Source organism: Saimiri boliviensis, chromosome 11, assembly GCF_048565385.1.
Source record: "Saimiri boliviensis isolate mSaiBol1 chromosome 11, mSaiBol1.pri, whole genome shotgun sequence".
Lineage (NCBI taxonomy): Eukaryota > Metazoa > Chordata > Mammalia > Primates > Cebidae > Saimiri > Saimiri boliviensis.
The window spans coordinates 49,711,776-49,724,670 of NC_133459.1; the positions used below are offsets into that span (position 1 = coordinate 49,711,776).

General features: G+C 38.0%; 1 protein-coding gene across 4 annotated transcripts in view; it reads right to left on the reverse strand.

Annotated features, from left to right (window-relative positions):
• Positions 1–5,282: 5,282 nt before the first annotated feature.
• EPS15 (epidermal growth factor receptor pathway substrate 15) overlaps positions 5,283–12,895 on the reverse strand; it is a 176,437-nt gene continuing 168,824 nt past the window's right edge. For all 4 annotated transcript variants that reach the window (XM_074380807.1, XM_010349192.3, XM_074380806.1 and 1 more), the window contains 2 exons: positions 11,569–11,756; positions 5,283–7,742 (listed from right to left, as the gene is read on the reverse strand). In XM_074380807.1, coding sequence (XP_074236908.1) covers positions 7,596–7,742; positions 11,569–11,756 — 335 coding nt within the window. In that variant the 3' untranslated portion in view covers positions 5,283–7,595. The remainder of the gene's footprint in view (positions 7,743–11,568; positions 11,757–12,895) is intronic.

A 12,895-nucleotide genomic window follows, 5' to 3' on the forward strand; every position in this document is an offset into this window, starting at 1 on the left:
TCTCTATACATCATATTTTCTATTTAAGTGTCATGAAGTGTCATAAATTATACATATATTAAGAACCCTAGTGCCAGGCTCAGAGAAGGTCCCCAATAAGTGTCAGCTTTTCCCCATTTCTATTCCCACAAGTTCTGACGATTCCAGAGGAAACAGAAAGGAGAAGCTGCACATATTCTACACACTTAGTGCAGTGAGGAAGGAAACATGGGTGGAATCTTTCTGTGGATCCCCACCCCCCCATATGATAATCTTTATATCATTCACCTGGATATGTAACATTAGGACTTACATTTACTTGGAGAGATTTAAAAAAAATAAATGGCTTTCAAACATTTTATCTTGTGACCCAGTACATACTCAATAATGAATTCTATTTCATGATTTTAAAAATGATGCTCATTAACATACTGAAAAGTTTACATATAATGGATCAAAGCAAAGATATGCAAAGTCACTCCAAAGAGGCATTATAGAGTTACCCAACCGGCCAAACCAGACTATAACCTGATTAAACATATTAATCTGAAAAATGTGTCCATGAGAGGGGCCCAGGCATTCCTGGCTGCAGAGATCAAGAGGCACCTCAGAGGGAGGAGGTATCCAAGCACCAGCAAGGGAGGAGTCATGTTCAACAAACTGGTCACTCCAAGCCCCTTCGCAACTTTATTTTTACTGGAAAGTGACATTCTGGTATTTGTATCAGTCCCTGTGAAACTGCTTAATGAGAGATCTGTTTTACTGATGAAAATCAGGTTTCTAAACTTGAAGGTCAGATCTTGGATCAGGCTGAATTCACTAAAGTAATGAATGCTATTTAAATGATGCCTCCTAGGAGACTGCTAAGCCTTTTCTAGTCAACAGAGCCCTAACATCAAATGATGTGGCCTTGTGAGAGCTGTGCTTTAAGAACAACAACAACAAAAATTCCAACAGTCACCATGTATGTTTTTAGTAATGCTAGTAACAATATGATGTTCTGGGGACACCTCCTCTGGGAAGACTTTCCCAATCCTCTCAGCTAGAACTATGGGCATCCCAGCACTCCTAAGGTAATCTTCAGTATGCAATGCAGTGAAATTATGTAAGTAGATACCTATCTTCCCTACTATACCACTAATGGCAAGGCCCTCATATGAGTCTTCTCTGTCCCTGGTGCAGCACACAGCAGGTCTTAGCAAAGGTCAATGGAATAATGACTTTCTCACTGTGCATTTTCAAAACTAAGACAATAGCTTTCTGGAAGTGAAAGGTACATTGTAGATCCATGCATCAAAGGAAAAAAGTACCTTATTTTTTGTTTTCCAGCAGAACAGTGATTAAACATGAATTTTTGAGTCAGACTGCCTGGGTTTGTTTTATGAGATGGAGTTTCGCTTTTTCACCTAGGCTGGAGTGAAGTGGCACTATCTCGGCTCACTGCGACCTCTGCCCCCCCCCACCCCCCCACCCCTGGTTCAAGCGATTCTCCTGCCTCAGCCTCCCAAGAAGCTGGGATTATAGCTGCCCGCCAGCATGCCCAGCTAATTATTATTATTTTGTATTTTTAGTAGAGACGGAGTTTGGACATGTTGGCCAGGCTGATCTGGAACTCCTGACCACAGGAGATTCACCCGCCATGGCCTTCCAAAGTGCTAGGATTATAGGTGTGAGCCACCACTCCTGGCCAACTGCCTGAGTTGGAATTCTAGCTCTGGCACTTTTTAGCTCTGTGACCTTGGACAAATTATGTAACCTCTTTGTACTTCTCAGCCTTCTCATCTGTAAACTGGGAATAACAGTACCTAACTTAAAAGCATGTTATGGAGGTTAATCAGTATATATACAGTACTTTAAATAGTACTGAGCACAAAGTAAGTGCTATGTAAGTGTTAGTTTGCAATTATTATTTTTATTTATTTTTGGGGGGGAGACAGAGTCTCACTCTGTCATCCAGGCTGGAGTGCAGTGGTGTGGTATTGGCTCACTGCAGCCTCCACCTTCAAGGTACAAGTGATTCTCCTGCCTCAGCCTCCTGAGTGTAGCTGAGACTACAGGCATGCACCACCATGCCCAGCTAATTTTTGTATTTTTAGTAGAGACGGGGTTTCACCATGTTGGCCAGGCTGGTCTCAAGACTCCTGACCTCAAGTGATCTGCCTACTTCGGCCTCCCGAAGTGCTGAGATTACAGGATTGAGCCACCATACCCAGCCTACAATTGTTACTTTTAAAAACTGTGTATCCATAAGAAAGATTAGAGGTTACCAAGCAGAATCCACAGGTCAAGTATAGCATGACAAAGTAGAACAGCACTGCAGAATAAATGAATGGATTTAATAAAACTTGCAAACAAAAGAGACTTAGAAATTATCACCTACTCTAGTGGTTCTCAAAGTGAGATCCTGGAGCCAACATCACCATCATCTGGAAACATCACCATCATCTGTTAGAAATGTAAATTCTGGGGTCCAACTCTGTACCTACTGAATCAGAAACCCTGGGGCTAGAGTCCAGCAATCTGTAGTTTGACACACCCTCCAGGTGATCCTATTGCTTGCTAAATTTTGAGTACTCCTTTTCCCTTACCACCTACATCTAATCAGACCTCAAGGCTCGTTAATTCTCCTAAATTTTTTTCGATTTGGCACCCTTCTTTTAGGCCCCAGCCACAACCACATTTTAAGTTCTTAACCATCTCACCTGCATGACTGCAACAACCTACCTGCTCTCCCTGCCTTAACTGATTTTCTTCTACCAATTCCCCAAATCACTACCAATGAAATCTTTCTTACAAACACCTCAGTCTTTTGCTCCCAAACCTACACTCTGGTCACACCGAGCTACTTCAAACTCTTCAAAACTTACTTTCTGCCTCCCTTTTAATGTACTCTTTTCAGAGCCTTATCAGTACTGATAAATTACTTTTCATTTTTTTTCCTAGGCTTTTGGTTTTACATTTATTTTTTATTTTTTATTGCATTTTAGGTTTTGGGGTACATGAGAACAGGCAAGACTGTTGCATAGGTACACACATGGCAGTGTGATTTGCTGCCTTCCTCCCCTTCACCTATATCTGGCATTTCTCCCCATGCTATTTAAAACAAGGTTGGGCTAAGCCTATAATCCCAGCACTTTGAGTGGCTGAGGAGGTAGAATCATGAGTTCAAGCCAGCCTGGGCAACAGAGTGAGACCTCTAGCTCTACCAAAAATAAAAATAAAAAAATAACTAGGTACAGTTGCATGCACTTATAGCCCTAGCTACTTTGAAGGCTGAGGTGGGAGGATCCCTTGAGCCCAGGAGTTCACACTTACAGTGAGCTATGACTGTGCCACTGCATTCTAGCCTGGGCCAACAGAGTGAGACTCTGTCTCTACAAATAAAGAAAAACTGAGAGGCCGGGCGCGGTGGCTCAAGCCTGTAATCCCAGCACTTTGGGAGGCCGAGGCGGGTGGATCACGAGGTCAACAGATTGAGACCATCCTGGTCAACATGGGGAAACCCCGTCTCTACTAAAAATACAAAAAATCAGCTGGGCATGGTGGCACGTGCCTGTAATCCCAGCTACTCAGGAGTCTGAGGCAGGAGAATTGCTTGAACCCAGGAGGCGGAGGTTGCGGTGAGCCGAGATCGCGCCATTGCATTCCAGTCTGGGTAACAAGAGCAAAAACTCTGTCTCAAAAAAAAGAAAAAAGAAAAACTGAAAGCAAGGCTGGCTACTCCCCCCATATACTTATCACTTATGATAACACTAATAATCATAAATGCTTTCATGTGTCAGAAACTGTTCTAAACCATCATAAGAGTTAAATACAAGAATGAATTGGAAAATGTTTTATGCCATGTATAATACAGGTTTATTCCATTAATCATCGAGAACAGAGATTGCATGGATTATTTCATTTGTGACCTTGCTCCGACTACTCATCATTAACAGGAATACAAGCCGGGTGCGGTGGCTCAAGCCTGTAATCCCAGCACTTTGGGAGGCCAAGGCGGGTGGATCACGAGGTCAAGAGATCGAGACCATCCTGGTCAACATGGTGAAACCCCGTCTCTACTAAAAATACAAAGAATGAACTGGGCATGGTGGCGCGTGCCTGTAATCCCAGCTACTCAGGAGGCTGAGGCAGGAGAATTGCCTGAACCCAGGAGGCAGAGGTTGCGGTGAGCCGAGATCGCGCCATTGCACTCCAGCCTGGGTAACAAGAGCAAAACTCCATCTCAAAAAAACAAAACAAAACAAAAAAACAGGAATACAGAGTAGTAGTTAAAACTCTGGAGCCCATCCCCTAGGTTCAAATTCCAGCTCTGCCGCTTATTAGCTGCATAACTGTGGCCTACTTTGTGTTCCTCTTCTATAAAATTGAGAAGATAATAGTACCTATACCTTTCATGGTTACTATTGTGAAGATTAAATAAACTAAAAGTAAAGCACTTAGGATCATGCCTGGAGCTTAATATTATTTATTATTATTATTTATCATGTACTGTTCCTACAATGGCTTATAAGTAAATTTTTTTCACACAAAATAAAGCATGGTAAATTGTAAAGAGTATGAGACAGACCAGGGTTCAGTTCCTGGCTCATCTTCTCATCAGCTGGATAATCTGAAGCACATTATTTTAACATTTTAAAGCCTCAGTTTCTCCATTTCTAAAACAGGGGACAATATCTACTACTTAGGGGTATTGTGAAGATTAAACAAGAAAACATGCATAAAATGCCTAGTAGAGTGCTTCACATACAATGTACATTCAACAACCAACAGCTATTTTTGTATTAGTAATATTGTGATTGAATCTGCTTAAAAATAAATAATATTTAAAAGCCATCAGAGCTAAATCCTTTAGAACAATCCTGTAAGTACTATGATGTACATTAGATGAGGAAAATGAGATTCAGGGAGGCTAAATAACTTTCTCAAAGTCATCTTTACATTACATCCTCACAAATGGCAGAAAGAGATTCAGTCCGAGTACTGCACGAATTTATTAGAACATAGTGCCTTCCAAAAGTCCATGTCACAATTTTTTTTTTTTTTTTGAGACACAGTCTTGCTCTATTGCCTAGGTTTGGAGTGCAGCAGTGCAATCTTGGCTTTTTGCAGCGTCATTCTCCTGGGCTCAAGAAATCCTCCTACCTCAGTAGCTGGGACTACAGGCACACACCACCACACCTGGTCAATTTTTTGTATTTTTTTGTAGAGACACATATTCATCTGTGCTGACTGTATATACCTCCTCTTCCTTGGACACAGCATGGACATAATCAGATAACCATGCAAAACTCCACTGCAAATTGGATATATGGATAGTATTCTTTATTGTTATTAAAGTTTATTGTTCTCATAATTACAGGCTATAACTTAGAAGTTTGAAACTTTAAGAGAAAATTCTATAAAGAGAGCCCAAATAAACATGAATCAGCATGTAGAAGATGTTTAAAACTTTGTAAGTAGGGCCACTCAGCTCTTGGCAATACTTATCTGTCCTTTTTAAACACAGGCCCTGGAGCCAGAGTCAACAACATAAAATATCACAAATGACTCTAAGACATTCATCCTACACAAGCGAGCACATAGATATAGATATATATTTATATAATATATACGTACTTTAATATTATATTGGTCCACTGAGCATATATATTTTAACAAAAGATAAAAATCTATGTAATCCAGTTAAACATACATAAGATTAGAATACATGTATTACATTGAAAGTTGGTGTTTATAAGTTATAGTTAATATTTTCGAGTGTTTTAATTAAAAAATATTTTTTTAAAGCATTTCAAACATTTGCTTATTTTCCCAGTGTAAAAGAAGGTTGTTCAAGTCAACTTACCTTTATCCTAAGGAGTAAGAGGAAGAAAACAAACAAAAATGCCACTTATCACAACTCCCAACACTTCCCAGTCAATTTTTGCAGAAAATCCTTAGGTCACTGGATTCGTTCATCAAAATTAAAGCCCTGTAATTAAGATTCAGCCCTTGCTTCATATGTATGACTCTTATGCAGGTATGTTTCTATTTACAAAGGTGGAAAAAAGTTAACAGTGCAAGATAGTGGTTTAAAGTTTGTTTTAAACTGTAGGAGTCCAATTGTGTAACGGAAAGAAAAGAAAACAAGCACCATTTCAACAAGGAATGAATTGGATATTTTGGAATTTATTTATAGGCTAGGCAATAAGTTACTCAGATTAATACAGATCAATATCACCTTGACTTGGCGACCCAGAGAATTCTAATTAGTTTTTAGGTGCATTTTTCTTTATCTTGGTATTCAATACATCATCTAGGTCAGTAACCATGTTAAACAAAATTAAAATGACAAATTACCGCTTACTTCACAGTCTATTTCAAATCAGCTTATCCACTAGGTCAGTTTTACAGGAGATGGTCTTTTAACATGTGAAGAGTTTTGATAATCTAGCAGGTACCTTCTCTCCCAATTAAAGAAACAAGATTTTTTTTTGCTAGCTTGACAATTGTATAGGTGAAAAACATGAAGTAAATAAACTAAACCACAAAGATGGACAAAAAGCAATATGATATGATACACATCATTTTTTCTATTTGTATTCAGTGAAAGTTTCTACATTTCAAGTAAATGAGCCTTCATTAAAGAAAAACAAGTATGTGTGAAAACTTAAAGTACCTTCCAGTTCTAGCCTGTTGAAGTTTCTTTTGCAAAAGTACAAAAATAAACCCATTAAGAACTGAACAGGACAGGGCCACGGCAGAGGCGGAATGGCCGCCACGGTAAGATTTTTACTTGCTTTATGTTGATAGGTATATTTTAGGTGATACATTTTCTCCACTATATAACACTTAAAATGAACATTTTCTTACAAACTTTATTTGTAAGAAACTGATTTTTATTAATTAGCAAACACACCAAGAAGTATCTGTTGATCTAAAATTCTTTAAATCCAGATAAATGTTTTTTAAAATTTATTTCACACATAAGACTTTAATGTTTTTAGTTAGAAAAAGATAGAATCTGAGGCTATAATGGTTCAATTGAAAGTGTCCCTTTTCCATAGTGGAGTCAATCTGTGCAAAATATTTTTCTTTGTCTCTAAAAAAACAAATTAAGTAATATTTTTACTATAAGGAAATTTTAAAATGCACTTTAGCCAATTTGCACCAATCATAAAATAAATAGGATATTATTGCCCTTAACCTCACTCAATCATTCAAATCAAGGGAGAATACTGCAAGCTTTTAGAACCCCCCTAGCTATCATCAGAATAACTACAGAACAAGGGTTGTGCAGGGTAACTATTTCTCTATATTCCAGAAGGCAGAGGCTTGGGTGCTTTAGCTTTACAAGTAAAATAGCACAGGCAGCAAAAGCTCACAGTAAATGTATGCCAGAACAGGGGCCTAAGTGAAGGTGAATTAGATTGGGTTATGGCTTTTATAAGAAAAAAAAAAAAAAAAAGATGAATCCATAATAAAGAAAAAAAATCCTAAAATTTTGTCACATTTACAGGAATATCAAACCTTTTGTATTCCCATGCTCACAGGTAGTTTTGATACACATTGTAAATAGTTTCAGTATTCAGGAAGAAGAGTACTACATTGTTGACAAAGAACAAGAGAATTCTTCATGCTTCTGATATTTCAGATTTACTGAGTGCAATAGCCAGTTCTAAGTCTTCTTGTTCTTGCTGATTCAGTCGGGCAAGCCTCTGCTCTTCCTCTTTCTCACTTTCCCTCTTGGCCCATTCGATCATATCTTCTTCAGAGGTATACTGCCATTTAAAAGACTGATGAACAAATGAATAAATAAATGAGTAAATCAAATAAAAAGAAGGAAAAATTGTTTTTACAAAAGGACATTAACTTGTTTCACCTGAAGGGCTCTGGAAATAGTCTGGTTACTTGTTAATTCTTTTTTTTTCCTGAAAACATGTTTAATATTAACCAGTTATTAAACTGTAGTTTAATTTAAAAACTGAAGTTTAATTTAAAAATTAATGTAAAAAATTTATAAAACTGTAGTTTAATTTAAAAAATTAATTCAGTCTACAGATAGAAAGTCTACAAAAGTAAATGTTAAAATATCAGTAGGTTGAACGTGGTGGCTCATGCCTGTAATCCCAACACTTGGGAGGTTGAGGCAGGTGGATCGATCACCTGAGGTCAGGAGTTCGAGACCAGCCTGGCCAACACGACAAAACCCCGTTTCAACTAAATTATCCAGGCATGGTGGCAGTGCCTGTAATTCCAGCTACTTAGGAGGCTGATACACAAGAATCACTTGAAGCCAGGAGGTGGAGGTTGCAGTGAGCCAAGATCGCACCACTGCACTCCAGCCTGGATGAGAGTGAAATTCCATCTCAACAACAGCAACTATACATATCTATATATCTATTATAGATATATATATCACTAAAAAAAGTAGAAATGCTTATAATAGATTAGAAGATTTAAAAACAGGAAAGGGCTAGGCTTTTTGATCTAATGTAATGTAAAACATTTACCACTTCAACTTTGCTGAGACCCTCACACAATAAATCATTTTTAACCTAATCACACTGGTAGTTTCTTAGCCCTTAATGTGTATAAAAGCTAAGAAGAAGAAAAGCAAGCAAGCAAGCAAGCAAGCACGCTGATTTTGCTATACATCATATCAAAGTATTGGGTATACTAAGCAAGACGTAATGTGAACCTAATATATATATATATTTTTTTCCTTTGGAGATGGAGCTTCCCTCCTGTTGCTCAGACTGGAGTTCAATGTGGCAATCTTGGTTCACTGCAACCTCCACCTCCTGGATTCAAGTGATTCTCCTGCCTCAGCCTCCTGAGTAGCTGGAATTACAGGCATGTACCACCATGCTTGGCTAAATTTGTATTTTTAGTAGAGACGAGGTTTCTCCATGTTGGTCAGACTGGTCTTGAACTCCTGACCTGAGGTGATCCACCCACCTCAGCCTCCTAAGAACTTAATCATATTTTATAAAGAGCATTTTGAGCCAGGCATGGTAGCTGACATCTGTAATCCCAGTACTCTGGGAGGCCAAAGCAGGCCAATTGCTTGAGCTCAGAAGTTCAAGAAGTTCATCTTGGCAACATGGCAAAACGCTGTCTTTACAAAAAAAAAATTAGCCAGGTGTGGTGATGCATGTCTGTAGTCCCAGCTACTTGGGAGGATCACCTGAGCCTGAGAAGTTGAGGCTGCAGTGATCTGTGATCATGCCACTGCTCTCCAGCCAGAGCAACGGAGCGAAAAAAAAAAAAAATTTTTTTTTGAAGATTTCTCCAGGCTTTCAGAACTTTTAGACCAGTCTAAATAAAATCTTAACACCCATACTTACTATGTTGGGGAAATATTCTATCTATCCTAAACAGCAACCTTGGCAAATACGAAATTAAAAATTCTAATTCGTTTCAAGTTGTCACGTAGGGAAATCTTTCATAAAAGGATGAAATAAAATAAACTGTTAGGCTTTTGAAAATGGTAGTTTTTTCCCTAGGGAATTAAGCAAAACTTTGAAACATGTAACAATCAACACATCTTTCACAATGAAAAAAGAAGATGCTTTTATTATAAGCTGCTGTTTATTATACCATATTGAGATTTTTGGAGCAAAATGCCTCGGCTGTTGTTCAAGACTCCTTCCAACCAGATTTTTTTTTTTTTTTTTTTTTTTTAGATGCTGTCTCGTTCTGTCACCCAGCCTTGAGGGCAGTGGCACTATCTAAGCTCACTGCAACCTCTGCCTCTGGGGCTTAAGTGATCTGCCCACCTCAGCCTCTGTAGGTGGGATTACAAGCATGTGCCACCAAGCCTGGCTAATTTTATATTTTTAGTAGAGCTGGGGTTTCACCATGTTGGCCAGGCTGGTCTCAAACTCCTGACCTCAAGTGATCTGCCCACCTTGGCCTCCCAAACTGCTGAGATTACAGGTGTGCCCCACCATGTCTGGCCCCAACCAGATTTTGACTTGCTAAAGCTATGTTTAAGATATTAGATGACACAAACTACCAGAGGGTTATTTTATACTAAGATAATTATAACCTAAAAAGGCGAATTTTTGATTCTCTACTTTAAACAAATCAAATTCCATCTAATGAAAGTTAAGTCAATATAATTCTGACACTCCATTTTTACAATATTCAAAATATTGATTCCTATTTTGCTCCTTCATATTCAAGAGGAGCCACCGGAACTTAGAGTACAGATTCAAAAGCTAGGGAGCTCAGCTGTCTTACTTGCATGCAGATTTTTTGTTTGTTTGTTTGTTTTTTGAGACAGGGTCTGGCTCTGTCACCCAGGCTGGAGTGCAGTGGCATGATCACAGCTCACTGCAACCTCCACCACCTCAGTCCCCCAAGTAGCTGGAACTACAGGTGCATGCCACCACACCCAGCTAATTTGTGTATATTTTGTAGAGATGGGGTTTCACCATGTTGCCCAGGCTGGTCTTGAACTCCTGAGCTCAAGCAGTCCACCCACTTTGGCCTCTTAAAATACTGGGATTACAGGTGTGAGCCACGATACCCAGCCTGCATGCAGATTCTTGACAACCTCCTAACTAGAAACACCTGCAGGATTAAAGCAACTGGTTGAATAACCAAATGCTATATTGAGGAGGTAACTATCAGGCAGTGTTACCTGGCCACTAGATCTCCTATTTCAAAAATCATCTCAAGGATGTAAGGTGATAAATAGAAGAAAATTCCTGTTTTATAGACCAGGCAGTGATAATGAAGATCATTTTGCCTGAAAAAACAGGGAAACTGAAACTCTGTTACCCAGTCTAAGTATTTTATTAAAAGATAATTTGCTTTTACTGACTAATGATGAAATATATGACAGTGCTTTATGTCCCTCTAGACTGATACCTCCATGGTTGGTTGCCCCATTTCCATGATTTTACAGGCCCTGTTTAAGTTGTTATCATGGCACCCTTCCATTGTTTCTAATGATCTTCCTATTTTAGACGTCTCTGAGAGCAGAGTAAACACATGAAAAGTTAGTGAATTAGAGTCCTCCAAAAAACGAAAGATTATTTAGATCCTGACAATCATTTATTTATTTATTTCATAAAACTGGCATTTACATTTTTAAAAAGCCGCTATATAATAGTTTTACTTTCTATTCAAAGAATCCCTGGCCCTATCCTCTCCAGAAATCATTAAAACTTTATACACAAACACACATACATAGCTGCAAATACACAAACTTATTACTGGCATTATTCATCTAATGGGCAGACAGCAATGACTAATTGTTTATTAAGTCACTATCATCCATAATCATCCACAAAATAATAACTGTTAGGATTTTACTTACATTACCAGGACTAAGAGAAAGATTTACAAAAAATTTGTATATATGACAAGAACTAGGACTACTAAAATCAATTGTGCAACAAAACAACCATAGAACCATCAAAGCAGGATCAAACAGAGGTTTTACTTGGGGGAAGAATGAAAGATCATTTTTACTATCTTTGCAAATTTAGTCGAAGTGATGCAAACTTGGTAGACTCCAAAATAATATTTGAAAACTCTTTAAAGTGTAAATGGAACAATTTTTCCCCCAAACAGCTCTTTCACAGTACTTACAGCAGTGAAATTGGCAAAATTGCTTGGATCAGCCTCTTTATTGGTAGTGGTAGTAGCAGAAGTAGTGAACTGATCAGAAAACATTTCAGGATCTTTTTCTTTGGGGCTATCGTTGCCTGGGAAAGGCTGAAATGGATCATTCAGTTTAAAGGGATCAGAAGAATCCAATTTGTTGATGGATCTTTTCCCTGGATCAAAATCATTACAATTAACTCAACCAGTAAATACAGCAAATACAAGCACACAAGAACATATACACAGATAGCATTAAAGTACTGTGGGTGGAGGATAATTGAGTACCCAAAACACATCCTTAATATTGTCTTAAATGGCTATACCAATGATCTGTCCTCAAATTCTTCACACACAATCTCTCAAATACATTTCAGCTATGCGCAGCTAATTAAAAAAATAGCAAAGCAAGGATGGGCCAGGAATAGTATTTTTGTCCAGAGATTGAATCCTACCCTTTCCTGGCCACACCCAGTAGGACGTTTCCAAGTAGAGTGAGAGAGAAATGGATTAAACAGAAGGAAAATAATAAAGAATAAAGACAGAAGTGGCCTGTCTCTGTTACAACCCTCAGCCTGATAACAGTTATCCACTAGTGGTAATAAGAGCAAATGACCTCTGAAAAATGACAAAATTCTTCTAATTTTTCTCTGGTTCTACATACAATACCTGGGAGCATAAAATTTTAAATTACCTTAGTAAAACCCTGCCAACTTTTTGTCATATACTGTATTTCAAAATGAAGAAAAAAATGTTTTGAAGCCCAGGACCTAAATCTGTGTGGTTGTTGATCAACTAATCTCTGACCCTACAACAGTATCCTGTCCTGTTAGTCACTCATTAATTCATTACTATTTTCAAACAAGTTCTCTAACTTTAAGTCTTACTTAAACTTAGTACTTCTTGAAGAAAAAATAATAAAAATAGGGGTCAAAATATCTTCAAATATATTCTTTTCCTAAAATGCATTTAGCTGGTAATAGCAATCGTAACAACAGATTCCATCAATGTAACTGCTTAGAAAAGATGCTCATATCTCAATGGATCCTTCCAATAATCCTGTGAAAGTAGACAAAATTAGAATTACTGCCACCATTTAACAGCCAGGGCTCAGATAAATGAAATTATACACTTAAGATCACAGTTAGGGAACATCCAGAAACAGAACCTAGATTTTTAGACTCCCAGTCCAGCGCTCTTTCCAACAAACCACTCTTTCTTAATCTTCTTATAATGATATACAAGCACTTTGCTGAAGATTCTTAGATTTAATAAATGCACTAGTACATTATTTTACTTGAGATTCAAAAAAAAC